At 35.5% G+C, this 21,046-nt stretch overlaps 1 protein-coding gene across 3 annotated transcripts in view; it reads left to right on the top strand.

Moving 5' to 3' along the window:
• The window catches only part of Slc25a17 (solute carrier family 25 member 17), a 58,745-nt gene that overhangs the window by 18,075 nt on the left and 19,624 nt on the right, over positions 1 to 21,046 (top strand). For 2 of the 3 annotated variants that reach the window (XM_046429582.2, XM_058574251.1), the window contains 3 exons: positions 15,602 to 15,662; positions 17,802 to 17,868; positions 20,233 to 20,384. In XM_046429582.2, coding sequence (XP_046285538.1) covers positions 15,602 to 15,662; positions 17,802 to 17,868; positions 20,233 to 20,384 — 280 coding nt within the window. Of the gene's footprint in view, positions 1 to 6,788; positions 6,814 to 15,601; positions 15,663 to 17,801; positions 17,869 to 20,232; positions 20,385 to 21,046 lie in introns of those variants that run through there. The other variant, XM_058574250.1, reaches the window with a different exon arrangement.

Raw genomic sequence — 21,046 nt, 5'->3', positions numbered from 1 at the left:
AAAAGCTTTTGAGGTTACTTAGATGTCCCTCTGAGAGGTCTTTGGTCTCTTTTTATCAGATATGTGTATACAAAGGACCTAAACTTCCCTCCCTGATTTTATCATTTTCCAAATTTTCATATCCAAGGTGAAATGGTAGCTTTTATTTTATGTTGATTTTGATTTGGTTTTATTTAGGACTGTTTGTTACTCTGCTAAATTTTTTACATTTTTTTTCAGAGGCAGAGAGATTAAGTTAGAAACTTTTTTTTTTTTTTTTTTTTTTTTAGCTCATTCATTAAATATCTGGGAAACCTACAAGAGTAGTGTTAGGTCCTCTGAGGTATTAGATTCAAATCGTGAATGTGTCACCATCCTACCCATATAAAATTTTCCATAAAATAACAAACTAGAATAAATAGCAAAGAAATAAACAAATTCACAAATAATTTAAATATTTATTAGCTAAAACTAAGTTTATTGTTTATAATAGGATTTCTGCTTCTAATTAAGATGCTAATCAAACCTAAGAATTTCCCTTTATCATAATTATTTTTAAAAACCATATAAAATAATGAAAAAGCAATAGCATCTTAATAAGATGACAGGGATGTAGGGGACTCTTATTATTTTATATGGTTTTTTAAAACATGAGGTTTAGATTTGTACCTTCTAGAGGAAAGAAGAGAAAGTGACTGGTCTGTCCAAGGTAAGAAGTCTGGTAGGGAACTTTTCAATTAATTTGGAATCCCAAAGGAAAATGCCGTAAAAGAGAAGGAGGTGGGGCTGGGAGTGTGGCTCAGTGGTAGAACACTTGCCTAGCATGTGTGAAGCACTGAGTTCGATCCTCAGCACTGCATAAAAATGAATAAAATAAAATAAAGGTATTGTATCCATGTATAATTTTTTTAAAAAAAGTGAATGGGAAATAATCTTGCTCCTTTCCAAGGAAATCACCTCTGACATTTTGAAATCACAAACCTTCCCTCAAGTTGTAGCCCAAATTCTCACTACATAGATAATTTGAAAAATTAATTAATTAAGCAAATAATTTAACTTAGAGTGATTCCATATTAATGGTGCCTCAAAGTTCTTGGTAGAAAGCAATACAGTTCCTCCAGAAATACATATCTTTTTTTAAAAAATTATTTTTTAGCTGTAGGTGTACAGAATACCTTTATTTTATTTTTTAATGTGGTTCTGAGGATCGAACCCAGTGTCCCACGCATACTAGCGAGCGCTCTGTCACTGAGCTACAGCCCCAGCCCCAAATACATATCTTTAAGAGCTCCGATAGATGTCCAAAAAATACAGTTCTAAGGGAAATGAGCAACTCAGTCCAAACCTAACTAAACTCAGTAAAATATCGTGTTATGACTGAAAACAGTAGATAGCAGCAGCAGTACTGCATGGAATCAGAAAATGGAATCAATAACTTATGCATTGATATCATGGGAATACTGAACACTGAATTAAACAAAAATCATAACTGTGTTAGAAGGATGGAAAGAGAAAACAGAATGTGGTATTAGAGAGCTGAATTCTCATTCCCTGTAATAGAATGTAAATAATGTCTAAAACTGGATCAAAAGATATCAATATAAAAGAAATAAATTGCCTCCGTGGAGGAAGATTGGGTAGAATGGAGCAAGGTGGGTCAAAAATTATATTTTATCATTTATATTACATGAATTTTTAAACTATATGCATTTGCTTTGCTCAAGTAAAGATTCAAACATTTACATAGCTATGCATTTATGATAACTGTTCAAGCTGAGGGACAGATTCAGATTTAAGCAGAGGTTTATCAGCATATTAGACACAGCTAAAGGTAGAATTAATGAATTAAAAGACTGGCATTTGATTCTCAAATGCAGTGATTGTAGTCAGAAAACCATGGGACTGGGGCTATAGCTCAGTGATAGAGCACTTGCTTAACATGGTGAGGCCCTGGGTACTGTCCCCAGTACTGCATAAAAATAAATAAATAAAATAAAGGTATTGTGTCCGTCTACAACTTAAAAAAAAAAAGGAAAGAAAGAAAACCATGGAATGTTCTTTTCATGTTACTGAGTGAAAATAACTTTCTATCTAGAATGTGTTATCTAATGAAAATCTTTAAAACTTAGGTGAAATAGAGGCATTTAAGACCTTCAAAACCAGTTTGCCAGTAGGAAGAAATTCTAAAGAAAGATAGGTTGAATATCCCTCAACCATAAAATCTGAAATGTTCCAGAATCTAAAACTTTTTGAGCACCAGCATGTCATCACAAATGGAAGACTGCATACCTAACCTCATGTGATGGGTCACAGTTGAAACAAAGGTTCACTAACAATATTGTATAAAGTTACCTTCAGGCTGCATATGTAAAGTATATAGATGAATTTCATGTTTAGAATTGCCTCTCAAGATATCTCATTTTGTATATGCAGATATTTAGAAATCTGAAACACTTCTGATTCCAACACTTCTGATTTCTTTGGAAAGGTGATACTATTCTTCCCCTAGAAGGAAAGTGATCCCATATGGAAGATAGGAAACAGAAGAAGGAATTAAGAGTCTAGAAAGTAGTAAATATTGTAAATACGTGGCTGTTTCCTGGGCAAACATAAAAATAACTATAAAAATATTGTTTGTGGTCATTAAAAAGTAAAGAGGGCTGGGGAAGTAGTTTAGTGATAGAGCACTTGCCTAGCATGCACAAGGCCCTGGGTTCCATCCCCAGCACAGCAAAAAAGAAAATCAAAAAGTTAGAATTAAAATACATGGCAACAGTAGCATGAAGTTGGAAGGGAGTAAATAGTGTTTAAGTTTGTGTCATTTGGGATGAGGGCAAATATACTGAATATTTTTAATTGGTAAGTTTATTTATTAATAAACTATGTTTATTTCAGAGGTAAAAATTAATAAGGAAAAAACCTTCTAATCAAGTAAGAAAGTAGGAAAGAATAGAAAAAGAACCATAGACGATGTATGACAAATAACACAAATTAAGATGACAGCTGTAATTTCAAACAAATGTTAATGAACTAAGTACTTCCTGCAAAAGAGAATATATTAGTCTGACTTTTGAAATGGGAAACTGCTATTTACAAAAGACATCTAAAAGATAAGAATACAGGGCTGGGGATGTGGCTCAGCAGTAGAGCACTTTCCTAGCATGTATACAGGCCTGGGTTCAATCCCCAGTAGCGGGGGGGGGGGGGGGGGGGGGAGTGTTAAAAGATAAGGATACAGAAGTTATAAGTGTCAGAAAAGGCATACTATGCTGATAAAACTTATATTTTATAGTAGTGTTATTATTGCAGATAAAGAAGATGACATAGAGAGTGAGTCTCAGTACATTAGGAAAATAAACCAATTTAAAATTTATATCCATCTGATAACAGACTCAAAATATCTAAAGCAAGAATTAATAAAACGTGAGAAATATACCAACCCATCATCAAAGTAGAAGATTTTAATATGGCTTTTTCAATAATCCATAGAACAGCATAGGGAAGGGAACCAACAAGAAAATAGAGGACTGAATAATGCATATAACAAATTCGACCTTATGGAGCATAGTATACTGTTTCCATAATTTTTTATTATTTTTTAATACCTTTGTTTTATTTATTTCTGTATGGTGTTGAGGATCGAACCCAGGGCCTCTCATGTGCTAGGCGAGCGCTCCACTGTTGAGCCACAATCCCAGCCCCTGATTCCATAATTTGTCTATTATAAATTACGCTGCTATGAATATTGATATGGCTGTATTGCCATAGTCTGCTGAGTTTATTTCTTTTGGGTAAATACCAGTGGGATAACTGGCTAATAAAGTGGTTCCATTCTTAGTTTTTGGAGGAATTTCCATACTGCTTTCCAAGGTGATTGTACTAATCTGTAGTCCTACCACAGTATACTAGTGTACCTTTCCCTAAATCCTTGTCAGCATTATATTATTGTGTTTTTGTTTTTGATGTTTTTTGTTTTGTTTTTGTTTGGGTTTTTTGTTTTGTTTTTGTTTGTTTGTTTGTTTTTGTTTTTTTGGTACTAGAGATTGAACCCGGGGCACTTAACCACTGAGCCACATCCCCAGTCTGTTTTATTTATTTTTTTTATCTTGATACAGGGTCTTGCTAAGTTGCTTAAGGCCTCATCAAGTTGCTGAGGCTGGCTTTGAACTCACGATCCTCCTCACTCAGCCTCCCAAATTGCTGGGATCATAGGCATGTGCCACTGTGCCCAGCTATTACTGTGTTCTTGGTAATTGCCATTCTGACTGGAGTGAAAGGAAATCTTAGCATTGTTTTGATTTGTTTTTCCCTGTTAACTAGAGATGCTGAACATGTTTTAATATATTTCTTGGCCATTTGCGTTTCTTCTTTTGAGAAACCTCTGTTTAGTTCTTTTGCATATGTATTGATCAATTTGTGAGGTTTTTTGGTGTTAAGTTTTTTTGAGTTCTTTGTATATTCTTGATATTAATCCCCTGTCAGAGGAGCAACTGTCAAATATTTTATCATTCTGTAGGCTCTGCATGCTCTTAATCATTTCCTTAGCTGTGTAAAAGCTTTTTAACTTGATCACATCTCATTTAGTGATTCTTGGTTTTATTTCTTGAGGTTGAAGGGTCTAGTTAAGGAAGTCAGTAGCTGCATCTATATGATAGAATGTTGACCCTCTGTTTTCTTTTAACAGGTGTAAGGTTTCTGGTTAAATTCCTATGTCTTTGATCCATTTTGATTTGACTTTTGTGCAGAGTGAAAGATGGGAATCTAATTTCATTGTTTTTCATATGGATATACAGGGTTTATTTTATTTTATTTTAGTTGTAGATGGAACACAATACCTTTACTTTATTTATTTATTTTTATGTGGTACTGAAGATCAAACCCAGTGCCTCACATGTGCTAGGTAAGTGTTCTACCACTAAGCTATAACCTTAGCCCTGGATATCCAGTTTTTCCAGGACCATTTGTTAAAAAGGCTATCTTTTCCCCAACATTTATTTCTGTTACCTTTGTCAAGTATCAGGTGGCTATAAATATATGGGTTTCTCTCTGTGTTTTCTATTTTTTTCCATTGGTCTTCATGTCTATTTTGATGCTAATACTATGCTGTTTTTGTTGCTATAGCTCTGTACTATAATTTGAAGTTGGGTATTGTGATGCCTGCTGCATCTATTTTCTTGCTCAGGATTTTTTTTTTGGGGGGGGTGGGCTCTTCTAGTTCTCTTATTCTTTCAAATGAATTTAAAGATTTTTTTCTAGTTCTGTTGAGGAATGTTATTGTTATTTTGATGGAGGTTGCATTGAATATATATATTGCTTTTGGTAGTATGGGGCATTTTGACAATATTAATTATGCCTTTCCAAGAACGTGGGAGGTTTTCTGGTCTTCCAAGGTCATTTCAGTTTCTTTCTTCAGTGTTTTCCAAAGTCATTTCAATTTCTTTCTTCAATATTCTATAACTTTCATTATAGTGATCTTTTATTGCTATAGTTAGATTGATTCTCAAGTTTGGTTTTTTGTTTGTGTGCTTTTGTTTTTGTTTTTAGGTTATTGTGAAAGGGATAGTTTTCCTCATTTCTTTCTCAGCAGAATTGCTATTGAAGTATAGGAAAGCTGTTGACTTATGAGTGTTGATCTTGTATATCTTGTATCCTGCTACTTTGCTAATTCACTTATCAGCTCTAGAAGTCTTCTGGTGGAATTTTTTTTTTTTTTGCATCTTTTAGATATAAGACCATATCATCAGCAATTCTTTTTTTTTTTTTAAATACTGGGGTCTAGCTATATTGCTTAGGTTGACCTTGAACTCCTGAGCTCAACTGATCCTCCTACCTCATCTTTCTAGGTAGCTGGGTCTAGGTCACATGCTGCTATATTTGCTGGAAACATGCTTCTAAATAATATATGTGTTAGAGAAGAAATCATAATGGAAATAAGAAAATATTTAGGACTGAATAATACCATAGATAGAGCCTTTTTAGGCTCTAGAGGTAAGCAAAGGTAAAGTCAGAGGCTTTTGCTAAGTATATTAAGGTCCATTCTGGTGATCAGCTGAGGAAAGGAAGGAAAGAAACTTGAAGGATAGAACCCAGGGCCTGGTGCCTGCTAGGCAAGTACCCTAACACTGAGCTACAATCTCAACCCTTTTAAAATTTTATGTGAGAGAGCATTTAGCTAAGTTGCCCAGGCTGGCTTTAAAATTGGGATTTTCCTGCCTCAGCCTTCTGAGAAGCTAGGATTACAGGTGTATATCACCATGTCTGGCCTGTGATTGTACTCTTAAATCGATTTACTCTCTATACTCTAACCATAGTAGCATTTGAATTTCCAGAATGTTAACTCAGTTCCACTCTCACACTTGTTTCATCTTTTAGCATCCTATTAGATGTTCTTATCAATTACCTAGTCTTTCTGTTCTACTATGGTTGTTCAGTTCAATTCTGACACTACCTACCTAAAGTTAACCTCAGCTTCTGATGCTGAATATGCTAACTTTGAGTTGATGACAGTAGAATGGAAAACAAATGAGGCGAGAGAAGATACAGGCAAGGCTTTTTTTCTTTTTTCTTTTTTTTTTCTTTTTTTTAGTTCTGACCAGAGTGTCAGCATGGCTTTCTGAACAAAGGGAAGGGGCTGAGTTTGAGGAATGAAAATTGCCTTAAGATTTCTTTTTTGTGTGTGTGGTTCTGGGGATTGAGCCCAGGGGTACTTTGCCACTGAGCTGCATCCGCAGCCCTTTTTTGTTTTCTTTTGATACAGGATCTCCCTATGTTGCTGAGGCTAGCCTCAAATCTATGATCCTCCTGCCTCACCTTCTCAAGTTGCTCTGATTACAGGTACATTAATACCTGGCTTAGGTACATTTTAAAGGTGTGTCATTCCCCCCACCCCTCGCCCCTATGAGAGCAGCAAACTTATCATCCTGGAGGCACATAAGTTTTTAATATCAGGCCACATTCTGTATAAGCATCTCTGTCTTGTGATAGGTGTGAATTGCTATAACTGTTAAGAGAACACATAGGTGGGAAATGAGAGAGAACACAAATCATGGCAAGTAACATGTTCAGGGGTCTGGGAATTTGCCATTCTCATGGCAAATTCAAAGTTTTTTCCTTTGTGTTGTTTGTCCTGGGAATGTCATGGTAAGAGCATCGTGGTCTCAGAAGATAATAAGGTAGTTTAAGGGGTTAGGTAAGGCACACACCAAGTTTTTAATTCCTAACAAGCTATAAGTTAAGATGGGAGAGCAGAGGAAAAAAAATTATTCTATCCTTTAACGGTTGTCAGGCCATTGAATTAAGGTCCAGAAGTACATTTATCTCTATGGTGGTCTCTGTCTCAATTCCACAAGTTAAGGGCCTAGTCCCACAAGACTCCCCAGTCCAGGAGCCAGTTACAAGTCCTGGGTCTCCCTTACTTATTACTTAAAACTTTTGAATCAGGGGTTTCCATAACCCCCTCCTTGTGTTTGATAATTTGCTGGGATGGCTCATAAAAGGCAGGAAAGTACTTTATTTATATTTACCAGTTGATAAGGATACGGATGAATAGCCAGATGAAGAGATACATAGGTTAAGGTCCCAAAGTGTCCTCAGCATGGGAGCTTCTGTCCCTTGAAGTTAGGAATGTTTTACAATCCTGAAATCCAAAACTTTTTTTTGGTATCGGGATTGAACCAGGGGCACTTTACCATTGAGCTACATCCCCGCCCTTTAAGGGTCTCTAAGTTGCTTATGGCCAGCCTCAGCCTCCATCCTGCCTCAGCCTCTAAATCATTAGGATAATAGGCATACACTACCACACCCAGCTCTCTAAACCATTTTTAAGTATATTTTGTATTCTAAATTGACAGTAATTGTACATATTTGTAGGTACAGTGTGACATTTCAGTACATGTATATAATGTGTAATAATCAGATAAGGATCTTTGGCAAATTTATTATCTCAGACATTCATCATTTGTGTCTCTAAATCCTTTTTTTGTTTTTATTTTTACTTTTTGATATCAGGATTGAACCCAGGGGTGCTTTACCACTGAGCCATATCCCCGATCCTTTTTTAATTTTCAGACAGGTCTCACTAAGTTGCCTAGGGTCTTATTAAATTGCTGAAGCTGGCTTTGAACTCTAGATCCTACTGCCTTGGCCTCCCAAGCTGCTGGAATTATAGGCGGGCACCACCTGGCCGCATATAGGCATCTTTGGTTAAATTATTGGCCATTGGTGATTAATCAATCCTTGGCTCCTCTTTCCTCCTGGAGGTTGTGGAGTAGAACTGAAAGTTCCAACCCTCTTATCATGCCTTGGTCTTTCTGGTGACCAAGCTCAAGCTGTCTAGGGGACCGCAGGCATCTGGTTAGCATATGAAAAGAAACTTAACACTTTGAAGATTCCAAGGAACTTAGATGTCCTTGTGTCTGGACCAAGGAACTAAGATGTGATATTTTTCTTTTCTTTGAGGCAAGTGCTCTACTACTGAGACACATCCCCAGACCCTTAAGACTTTATTTATTATTTATAATACCTTGAGGTATTATATTTGTTATAATAACCAGTATTATAACAAAACATGCTCCTTCACTCAGGAAAATTAATAAGGGTTTTAACAAGGACCTCTGTGGGGGGAACTTAGGATAAAGACCAAATATATAGTTACTATATCACATTATCACACCTTCATTTAAAAAACTCTTATAATAAGGGCTGGAGTTGTGGCTCAGTGGTAGAACGCTTGCTGGCATGTGTGAGGCCCTGGGTTTGATCCTCAATACCACATATAAGTAAATTGATTAAATAAAGGTCCATCGAAAACTAAAAAAAGTTTTGGAAAAAAAAACCTAATAAATAATTGTCTCTAAGGTATTGATTAAAGGCTGTATTTATTCTTCTTATAAGTTATGTGCCTTTTAAAGAATTTTTCTGGAGAAGACATTGGACAACTCAGGTAGTATGATGTCAACTGCTGTTTTATGTCACACTGATATAATAAAATAAGATGAAAGGTGTATTAGCAGTGATTGCTAAAAAAAAACTAATAATTTTTTAAAGATAATGAAGTTTGTTAGTAATGATTTTGTGTTTAATGGTATGTTTTCAGACTATTTGGTCACAGGACACTTTTATATTCTTAAATTGCACACTCTAAAGAGCTTTTGTTTATGTGGCTATAACAATATTTATTAGATATTAAAGCTGAAATCACTGAAATATTTATTCATTAAAAATATTAAGCCTATTACATATTAACATATTTTTAAACTATATTTTCCAAAAAAATATTGAGAAAAGTGGCCTCATGTTATAGTTGCAAATATTGGACTTAATAGAAGATAGCTGAATCTTTTCATCTGGTTCTGTATTCAGTCTCTCATACAACACACATTGTTGTAATCTCTGGAAAATTTCATCTTATAGTAAGAGAATGAAAAAGAAAGGCGAATAGTTCTTCTTTCCTAATAATTCTTTTTTTTGTTTTTTCTTTTTTAGTATCAGGGATTGAACCCATAGGTGTTTATTCACTGAGCAACATCTTCATCCCTTTATATATTTTATTTGGATACAGGATCTTGCTGAGTTGCTGAGGCTGGCTTTGAACTTGCCATCCTCCTGCCTCATCCTCCTTAAGCTGCTGGGATTACAAGCGTGCGCCACCGTGCCTGGCCAAAATAATTCTTAATAAAAATAATTTTGATGCTGCAGAGTCCTGGAAAGGTCTTGGGGACATTCAGGGATCTCCTGAATATACTTTGAGAACATATAATATTAATATATATCATATTAATTATATTAATATATTAATTTAAAATAGTATTAATTAGTTAAATAATTATTATATTATTAATATATAATACTTTTGAGAATCCCTGGGATATATCAATTCTCTTATTCTGGTGTCTTTTTAAAAAATACTTACTTTTTGGGATAGGAATACATGGAGCACTTGCTTTAGAATATATGAGGCCCTGGGTTCAACCCCAGTATTGCCCCCTGCCCCTGAAATTTTTTTTGAAAATGTGTTATACATAACAAAATATTATCTAGTTTTAAAGAAGAATGAAATCATGTACTTTTCAGGAAAATGTGTGGAACTGTTGATCATTATGTTAACCAAAATAAACCAGACTTAGACGTGTATCTCATGTTTTTGCTCATGTAAAATGTAATGGGGGGGGAAAGTGGGTACGAAGTAGAAGGGGGGCCATTAGGGAAGCAAAAGGGAACCGGAGGAAGGGAGGAATAAGAGTGTAATAGGATGTTTATAATCAAAGTATTTTGTGTACATGTGTGAAATTATCACAATGAAACATAATTTTGTACAATTAATATGTGCTAATAATTCTAATTAAAAAAAAAAAACTCCCACCATGATTATTAGTCTATTTCACCTTTCAGTTTGGTCCATCCTTGTTTTATGTCTTTTTGTGCTGTTATTTGGTATACACAATTTTCTTTTTCCTTCTTTTTTTTTTTTTTTTTAAAGAGAGAATTTTTTTTAGTATGTATTTTTTAGTTTTCGGTGGACACAACATCTTTATTTATTTATTTTTTTTATGTGGTGCTGAGGAGCGAACCCAGCGAACCCGCTTGAGCCACATCCCCAGCCCTGGTATATACAATTTTCTACAAATTAAATCTTTTTTCGATGCAAGAAGAGATTTTGCTTTTCTCCCATTTTAAAACGAAAACAAACACATGCTTTTTGTTAAAAAAAAAAAATTATATAGAGATGCAATGCATAGGAAATGGATGTAGCTACTACTAGGGGGTTATTTCGTTTTCCCGGTTTTTTTTGTTTTGTTGTTGTTTGTTTGTTTGTTTGTTTTGTGTGTGTTTATTTTGTATACTTTTATGAGTGGAAGAGAAGAGTGAAGTTAAAATTCATATGTCTCTTGGTTGAAGAAAGGTTGAGAACTGGAGTAGGACTAGAAGTACTAGAACTAGGTAGGAGTCAAGGAGAGCTTGGCTCTAACCCTGACTCCAACACTCTGGCTTTAGGCTGCCCACTACATGCAAGCCCTACTCTGCTCATTTCCCGCTGAAGGGACTCCATTGGTCCAAGTGCCAGTGCTGTGTTGCAATTAACTTGTTCTCTCAACACAAACTGGTTAAATGCACAAGGAGGAGACAGAATGTTATAACTAAAGATATTTTTGGTAACTAGGAGGGTGTTTAGAAATTATAATTATTGTCAACAATAGAACTCCCACTCACGTGGTTCTAATTCTGTGGGACTTAAAATTAAAAATTTATTTTACACCTCTCTGGCACAAGTGTTGTACATTGTGGTTATTATCTTAGACTTTTGTGCCTTCTAATTTTGTATGAGTGCTAACAGTCCTCAGGGGAAAAAACATTGAGTATTTATGTTAAGAGGAATTTAATTCAAATTCTGAAAAATCATGTGCTTATACAGCTTGGCATAAAACTCATATATGTATTAAATATTTTGCTTCAGGTAACAGCTGCTTATAAAAAGACATCTTTGTGTTTGCTTGGCTAAGAGACAAATATAGCAAGTCTCTGATGTACAAATGCCCCTGTTTTAAAATTACTTTAAGGATTTGGAGTACATTTTGATAGATAGTCAAAATTGTTTATTTGAAGGGGCATATTTTCATACATTTCATTATTAACAAGTTCAGGACATACACTACACTGGACTATATGTTTTGTCTTCAGAGTAGTCCACAAAAAAATTTTCATTATTATTATTATTTCTCCTCCTCCTCCTCCCCCTCCTCCCCCTCCCCCTCCTCCCCCTCCTCCCCCTCCCCCTCCTCCCCCTCCTCCCCCTCCCCCTCCTCCCCCTCCTCCCCCCCCCTCCTCCTCCTCCCACTACCAGCTGAGCTATATCCCCAGCCCTGTCTTTGGTAATTTTTTTTTTTCAAGTTTTACAGAAATTTTTTTTTAAATTTTATTCGAATTTGTTTTATATGATAGCAGAATGCATTACAATTCATATTACACATATAGAGCATAATTTTTCATATCTCTGGTTGTATACAAAGTATATTCATACCATTTGTGTCTTTATACATGTACTTAGGGTAATGATGTCCATCTTATTCCACCATTTTTTCTACCCCTGTACCCGCTTCCTTTCACTCCCACCCATTTGCCCTATTTAGAGTTTGTCTGATCTTCCCATGCTCCCCCTCCCAACCCCACAATGAATCAGCCTCCTTTTATCAGAGAACACATTTGGCATTTGGTTTTTTTGAGATTAGCTTTCACCTAGCATTATATTCTCCATCTCCATTCATTTACCTGCAAATGCCATGATTTTTTCTCTTTTATTGCTGAGTAATATTCCATTGTGTATGTATACCACTTTTCTTTTTCCATTCATCTACTGAAGGGCATTTAGGTTGGTTCCACAGTTTAGCTATTGTGAATTGTGCTACAAATCAAAACTACTCTAAGATTTCATCTCACTCCAGTCAGAATGGCAGCTATAAGTGTTGTTAATGATGTGGGGAAAAGGCACACTCACACATTGCTAATGGGATTGCAAATTGGTACAGCCCCTATGGAAAGCAGTATGGAGATTCCTTGGAAAATTGGAGATGGAACTACCATTTGACCCAGCTATCCCATTCCTTGGTGTATACCCAAAGGACTTAAAATAGCATACTACAGGGACACAGCCCCATCAATGTTTATAGCAGCACAATTCACAGTAGCTAAACTGTGGAACCAACCTAGATGCCCAACTTTGGTAATCTTTTAAAGTTTCACTTGCAGTAATGGTTAAGAGGGGCTTCAAACTTGCAAACCTTTTAGCCTCCTGAGCCTCTGAGATTACAGAAATGAGTCACCATGCCCAGTTTATTTCATTTTATTGATTTGAATTTTTGTATGCCAGTTTTCAAGGAGGTAAATAAACCAATAAGCTGACTGTTGACTTTTCTCGGTGTTTCACTAGGTATAGCTTCTAAGTTAGGAATTCTCTTTAAAGTTGGCAGAGAAGAGAAATGGAAGTGGCCAAATTATTTAAAAAGCTCTTTGTAGGCCTGGAGATGACCTATCCAGGCAGTATACTGCATAATCATGCAGTACCACGCGACCAGGCATTCATCACACAGCTTTAAGAAATACTATAAGGTTTCTCTGACTTCTGAGCCCCATTTTTCTTGAAAATTGCTTGTAAAGTGAGCAAAGATGCAGGAATCATGGATTTATAAATTTGGGGGGGCGGTCTATGTGGGCCATTGTTTCCTAAGACATTGAGTATCATCCAGTTATTACTAGAAAAAAACATTTATTTTGAAGTCATCAAAAAAAGCATAAATAACTAAACGTACAGTGAGTTAAATAAATGTTTAATTGAGAATCTATGATGTGCCAATATACAGAACGAATATTCTCACAACATAGAAGAATTGTTAGATTTAACTGTAATATTAAGTGCTATAAGAGAGAACCTAGGGAGCCGAACAACCTTGTAGCCTGATGGGAAAGAGGAGGTAACATTTTATCTGAGTTTCATAGAATACTAATATAATAATAATAATAATAATAATAATAATAATATAATGTTTTCTCTTGTCAAGCAAGATGGCCTATTTTTTTTGGTGGGGGGCATACTAGGGATTGAACCCAAGGATTCTTAATCACTGAGCCACATCTCCAACCCTTTTTCTATTTCATTTAGAGACAGTGTCTCACTGAGTTGCTTAAGGCCTCACTAAATTGCTGAGGCTGGCCTTGAATTCTTGATCATCCTGCCTCGGCCTTCTGAGCTGCTGGGATTACAGATGTGCTCCACTGCCCCTGGCCAAACTGACCTATTCGTCCAGCAAATTTTCACACTTATCTTTAAAGTTCACACAGTTTCTAGTTGCTATGATTAAAATATTACATGTAAATATTGTTAGATCACTGACATAAAACTTGATTTTTTTTTTAGTTTCATTTTATTTATTCATTTTAGGTGGACACATTATTTTGTTTTTATGTGGTGCTGAGGATTGAACCTAGTGCCTCATGCATGCTGGGCGAGCACTCTACCACTGAACCACAACCCCGGCACCCTAAAACTTGATTTTATGCCTGAGACTGTACACCAGTGGGGTTGCATCTGGGTTGAAAACCAGAAATTGAACTGGAAGATTCATGTGTATAATTTCATCCCTAAATAGGTGCTTCTGTTCTTTTGTCTGTTTTAATGTCGTATGAATGGAAAGGCTGATAATTTGTGTTATTGCATTACCTTGGGAAAATTTATATATTGTATTTTATTTAGAATACCAACAAAGAAAAAACTATTTTGGGGTCTGTCCTTCCTTCCTTTCTTTCTCTTTTCAGTACTAGGAATTGAACCCAGGGCTTCATGCATGTAAGACTCTACCACTGAGCAATACTTCCAGCTGTTTTATTTTGAGACAGGATTTCACTAAATTGCCCAGAATGACCTCACACTTGGAATCCTCCTGCCTTAGCTTCCTGAGTAGTTAAGGTTACAGGTGTATACCACTGAACCCAGCTCAAAACTCTAAAAGAATAGTATGATTCTTACATGCCTTTTTAATTTATGGTGAATATATTGATTAAGCACAGAAAATAGAAGTGTGTATCTATTTAACTACTGAATATTTCAGCTTTGGAGGGCATAAGAGTGCTCATGGTATCAGCAACTAACCTGCAAAAGATTTAAAATCCATTTACCACTTACTACATTTTCTTTTTAAGTATCAGAGAGATAAATGAGATCTTGTCTGGAAAATTAAATTATATTGTTTAAGCATAAAACAGTAAAAATTTTAAATTATCTAAATTTTAATTTAGATAATCCAAATGGATTAAAATTTTATGTGTTCAGCCAGGCATCGTGGTGCAAACCTGTAATCCCAGCAGCTCAGAAGGCTGAGACAGAAGGATCATAAGTTCAAAGCCAGCCTCAGCAAAAGCAAGGTGCTAAGCAACTCAGTGAGACCTTATCTCTAAATAAAATACAAAATCAAGCTGGGGATATGGCTCAGTGATCGGATCGAGTGCCCCTGAGTTCAATCCCAAGTACCAAAAAAAAAAAAAAAAAATTATGTGTTCACTGAAAATTTGGTTTGAACAATTTGTAATAATGAGCTTTTGTTCATTTAAAAGTTGTGGCTGCCGGGGGTGGTGGAGCACAACTGTAATCCTAGCAACTCAGAAAACTGAGGCAGAAGATCAAAAGTTCAAAGCCAGCTTCAGCAATTTAGCAAGGCCCTAAGCAACTTAGTGAGACCTGTCTGAAAATAAAAAAATAAAAAGGGCTGGGAATGTGGCTCAGTGGTTAAGCACCCCTGGGTTCAATCCATGGTTCCTAAATAAATAAATAAATAAATAAAGTGAAAATAAAAGTTGTTGCTCCTGGTGTGGTGCATTCCTGTAATTCTAGCTGCTTGGGAGGCTGAGGCAGAAAGACAAGTTTGAGGCCAGCTGGGGCAACTTCATGAGACCCTGTCTCAATAAAATTTGAAAACCTCTGGGGATATAGCTCAGAGATGACCACCTGCCTAGCCTAGAAAGGTCCTGGATTCAATCCCCAGTACTGTGCAAAAAGAAATAAAAAAAAAAAAAAAGAAATTGTGGCTCATTGTGTTTGTGATACTGTAATAGCTAAAACCTCTTTCAAACTTTTCAGGGAAGTGTGACTGCAATGACAGTGTTTTTTCCCTTGGACACAGCTAGACTTCGTCTTCAGGGTGAGTGTTAATTATATTTCTGTTCATTTGGTATTAGGAAGCAAACATTTCTTTAGAATTCTTTATTAAGGTAAGGAGATTCTGTTTTTGTAGAGATCCCACAGAAGTCTGCTTTCACTGACTTTGCTGGTCATCATTGTTGTTTCCTAATTAGCCGAAGATCATATATAGATGAGTCATAGCCTTAGCCATTTTCTAATCTGAGAGAACCTGAATGGGCTTGCATAATTTTGAATCATTACGATTTTTTCTAATAAGCCGTATAACTTTTTTTGGGGATGCTGGGGATGGAACCTTACACATACTAGGCAAATGTAACACCCCCAGTACCATCTGATTTTTCAAAGGAAACAGAATGGAGAGTCAATTTAGAGTTTTTGTATAGGCATTAATTTTTTGTAATTCAAAAGGCAAGATAAATAAAATGGTATATAGTACACAGAAAACTCACTCTTGTCTGCCTTTACCCTGTTTCTTCTTTATTATAGTCAACATTGATTTTGTGTTGTTTCTTTGGAATCAGCAATGCTAGAAAAAATTTCTCAATTTGAATGTTCTTCAGAATGTAAGAGGGAGCACTGCTTGTTGTAGTGACCACCGGTAGTCCCCAATACTTGGGAGGCTGAGGCAAGAGAATGGCTTGAGTCAGGAGTTCAGAGGCCAGCTTGGGCAGTACAGCAAGATCCCAGCGACTCTGGAGGCTGAGGCAGGAAGATGACAAATTTGAGGCCAGCCTCAGCAATTTAGCAAGACCTGGTCTCAAAATAAAAAAGGAGTTAGGGATGTGGCTCAGTGGTAAAGCACCTCTGGATTCAATCCTCAGTACCAAAAAAGAAAAAGAAAGGAAGGAAGGAAGGAAAGGAGGGAGGGAGAAGAAGGAAGGAGGGGGAAGAAAAAGGGAATAGGAATGTTTAGGATTTGGAGTCCACTGTAGAGTAGCAGTGAACCTTGAGACTGAGTAATGGTAGCCTTTCCTAGTTTTCTGAATAGCCCTGAAGATTTTATTTATGGAATAATATATAATCCTAATTTTCTCCCTAACTTACACAAAAAGTACACCTTACATACTATTTTGTATCTTGAATTTTAAACTTAACAGTATGTTTTAAAGACTTTTCAGATCTGCACTTAAGGAACTTCTTAATCCTTAGAGCTATAGAGCATTCCATAGCATGGATGCACCATAGCCTGTTTACCCTTCCCCTACTGTGGATACTTGGGTGCTTATTACAAATATGATATAAGAATAGAAATGTTCATATGCCAGTTTGTTTCTGTCAGTTTTGTGGAATAAATTCCCAGACATGGAATTATTGGATCAAAGGGTAAATGAGTTTGTAATATTGATATTACTGTCAGATTACCTTCATTAAGGATTTTCTAATTTGCTATTTCATGAGCCATACTGGTACATACAGGCCTGTGTGTATGTATGTACCACTACCTGGTACATACAGGCCTGTGAGTACCATCTCATTTTCACAATTCTTAGGAAATTGGTTAATTACCATATATATTTATGTTCTCCATTTGTTTTTTAAGTATGGGTAGGAAATTTGAAGTCAATTGAAGGGAGTTTTATTTTCAGTGAGAATGGCAGGAAAAACAGAGCTTTTTTCTTAAGAGTTTTTAAAATTTCTTTGTTTTTAAGATAAGGAAACAAAGTAGCACAAGCCTGAAACATTGGAAACTTGAGTTTTAATTCTGACTTTGCTTTTGTGTCTGTAGCCTCTTTTGTAAAAGGAAGATAATTATTTATTTCCTCTCTGTTTTATAAAGTGTTAGGGTTAAAAAATAAGAATATGTATATTACTTTTAAAAACCAAGAGCTGTATAAAATATGAGATAAATTTCTGCTCTATTTTTTAAAGTTTTTATTTAGAAATAAATAAAATCTTTGAAAATCTTCACTTTGGAAGCTAGGAATTGAACTAAAAATACTTTATGAATAATGGATGAAATTCAAGGAATCTATAGTTGGGGATTTAGCACAGGGATACCACAGAAGGATCTGAGAAACTAGGGAACTCAAAAAGGATCAGATGAAAGACTACTCAGTGGAATGGCATTTTTAGTGAAACTTGCTGATTCTGGAAATAATATTCTCAAAATTTACCTGTATATTCTCTGGTCTTGTAGTTGATGAGAAAAGAAAGTCCAAAACTACACACATGGTGCTCCTGGAAATCATTAAAGAAGAAGGCCTGTGAGTACCATCTCATTTTCACAACTTTGTTAAACAAAGCAACTTGTCAGGAGATTGTGCCTCCAATACACATAAATTCTCCATTCTCATAGCCCTCATGAAAGGTTTTATAAATTTGTAATTGCCTGTCTTATAAGTGTGTGCTGCTTTCAGTTCCTTAAAGATCAGTAGTTAGCCATTTTATTCTTTTTTTTTTTAACCATTGTTGTTGTTGCTGTTGTTTTTAATGTGGGATGGGGATTGAACCCACGGCCTCATGCATGCTAGGCAAGTGCTTTACCACTGAGCCATCTTGCCAGTCCCAGCTGTTTGATTCTTGATCATGGAGTCTTCCAGGAAACCAGTGCTTTGTTTAATAATAAACCAAAGATAATAATTGTTTAGTTCATTTCTATTGGACTCACTCAGGTAGATTGAGCACTTATTTTTTTAAGTTTTTATTTAGATATAATTTTAAAGTTACAAAACTAAAATTGATTCAAAGAACCCAGATTCAACTGTTGTTACTCTTTTTTCCCATTATTTTACCATTTGTGCCCATACTCTTCTTCCTCCCTCTTGTTTTTATTATACACACACACACATACCACACAAATTTTTTCAGATTTATTTGAGAATAAATTACAAACATTATTATAAAGGCATAAATTGGCATGAACATACTTTATATACAGAGATATGAAAAATTGTGCTCTATATGTGTAATAAGAATTGTAATGCGTTCCACTGCTATCGTGTATTTAAAAAATAATAAAGTCAATAAAAGATAAAGAATAAATAGATTCAAATTTAAAAAAAACAAGTTACAAACATCAAAGAGTTTTAACCCTTATGACATTGACACTTTCAAAGAATACAGTTCCCAGGCTGGGATTGTGGCTCAGCACTAGAGCACTCGCTTAGCACGGGTGGGACCCTGGTTCGATTCTCAGCACCACATAAAAATAAAGGCATTGTGTGTGTCCATCTACAAAAAAGATTCATATTAAAAAAAAAAAAAAAAAAAAAGAATACAGTTCCGCCATACACACACACACACAAAGGTGGGCATGATGGTATATGCCTATAATCCAGTGATTTGGCAGGCCAAGGCAGGATTGTAAATTCAAGGCCAGCTTGAAATTTACCAAGACCCTCAGCAGCTTAGGAAGACCTTGTGTCAAAAAACAAAACAAAACAAACAAACAAAAAAAACAGGGGAAAAGCATCCCTGGGTTCAATTCCTAGTACCAAAAATAATAATAATAATAATAATAATAATAGAATGTTTCTTATTTCAGGTTTGCCTCATATCTCTTCAGTGATTAGATTGAGGTTATATACTCTTGGTCAGAATAATGAGCAAATAGGTGACTGGGTCCAGTGGCATGGACCTGAGGTCCCAGCTACCCTGGAGGCTGAGGCAGGAAGCTGAGGTAGCAGGATTACTTGAAGCCAGGAATTCAGGGCCAGCCTGAACAACAAGGCAAAAATTTATCTCTTTAAAAAACAAACAAATGGAATGTGTAGTTGGTATAGTGTCTTTCTCAGGATATCACATCTGGAGTCATATATTATCTACCTGCTCCATTGGTTATTTATGATTTTTTACATTTGATTTAGGCATTGTATAATTGTTTATTTCCTTTCTTGCAAATATAAGCAGTTTTTGAGGAGATATTTAAGACAAATGCAAATATCCTGTTCTTTGCCAAAATTTCTACCTTGAATTTACCATGAATTTAAAATGATGATTTTCTAACTCCAATATTGCTTCCGTATTTATTCATCTTGGTGTTCTACTGTATTCTATTGTTCTACTGCTTGCCCCTCCTCCCACTTTTATTAAGTAATTAATTATTAGTATGGACCCATAAATTCCTACTTTTTCAGTGGTTTACAGTTGATTACTTTATTACTTCAGGGCTCAAATTGTCCCCGATTTGGCCAATTGGAGCCCCTTCAGTCTGGTTCCCTTGTCTTTATGACATGCCCTCATCATTTGTGTGTACTTATTTTCTGTAATTATTTAATTTTAAATGTTATTGCCCATAATAAAATGTGAATGATGCTATGTCAACTAATAGACATGGTAAAATTGTCTCTAATTTTACATACTAATGTTACTAAAGACAATTGAAGGAGGAAATCAGTAGCTCAGACATTGTCTTAGTGGTTTTTCTTTGGTATTATTAATGCTAAAAAGAATTTCTTGATTTGGACATCCTTCAGAATATAAAATATGTATGTGATTTGGAGTCCTTTATAATGTGAAGTGAACCTTGAGACTGTGTGAGTGACATCAGACTTTGCTAGGACTTCTCAGGCAGTTTCTGATGGCTTTTTTCCATGACCTTTACTCTGCCTATTGTATTTTTCCCTCAGCCTTGCACCATATCGAGGGTGGTTTCCAGTTATTTCCAGTCTCTGCTGCTCCAATTTTGTCTATTTCTACACTTTTAATAGTCTCAAAGCAGTCTGGGTCAAAGGTCAACATTCTACCACTGGAAAAGATCTGGTAGTTGGATTTGTTGCAGGTAACGGGGGTTTTCTGGGTACAAAATGTTTTTGTGTTTTAATATTTATCTTGTGGTTCATATGTCCTCTGAAGAGATTATTGTAGCACAAAGTAATGCTACAAAGAGTATAGTCAGTTTGCTGATGTGGGTTTTTAAAAAAATTTTTTTAGTTGTAGATGGACACAATATCTTTATTTTATCTACTTATTTATTTTTTGGTGTGGTGCTAAACCCAGTGCCTCAGGCCTGTGAGGCAAGTGCCCTATCAGGAGCCACAACACCAATCCCACTGATGTATTTTTTTAATGTGATAGAAAACCACATAGCATAAAATTTATCTTCTTAACCATTTAAGTAAGTTCATAGTGTGTTAAATGTATTCATATTATTGTGAAACATAGCTCTAGAACTTTTTTGTCTTACAGACCTGATTTCACATCCCTTCTCCCCACCCCCTCCCCCACCCCCAGCCCCTTGTAACCATCATTCTATTTTTTGTCTTTAAGAATTGATTATTTTAGGTACCTCATGTAAGTGGACTCAATATAGTAATGGTCTTTTTATTTAACTTTGTATAATGTCTTCAACATTCATCCATGTTATAATATGTGACATTTTTTTTTAGCTGAATAATATCCCATTGTGTGTATATATATATATCACGTTTTGTTTATCCATTC

This window comes from Marmota monax, unplaced genomic scaffold (assembly GCF_021218885.2).
Source record: "Marmota monax isolate L192 unplaced genomic scaffold, Marmota_monax_Labrador192_F-V1.1 WCK01_AAM20220418_F8-fsc00051, whole genome shotgun sequence".
Taxonomy (NCBI): domain Eukaryota; kingdom Metazoa; phylum Chordata; class Mammalia; order Rodentia; family Sciuridae; genus Marmota; species Marmota monax.
Note: the sequence above shows the minus strand (reverse complement) of the source record. Positions and strands in the feature narration are given on the sequence as shown.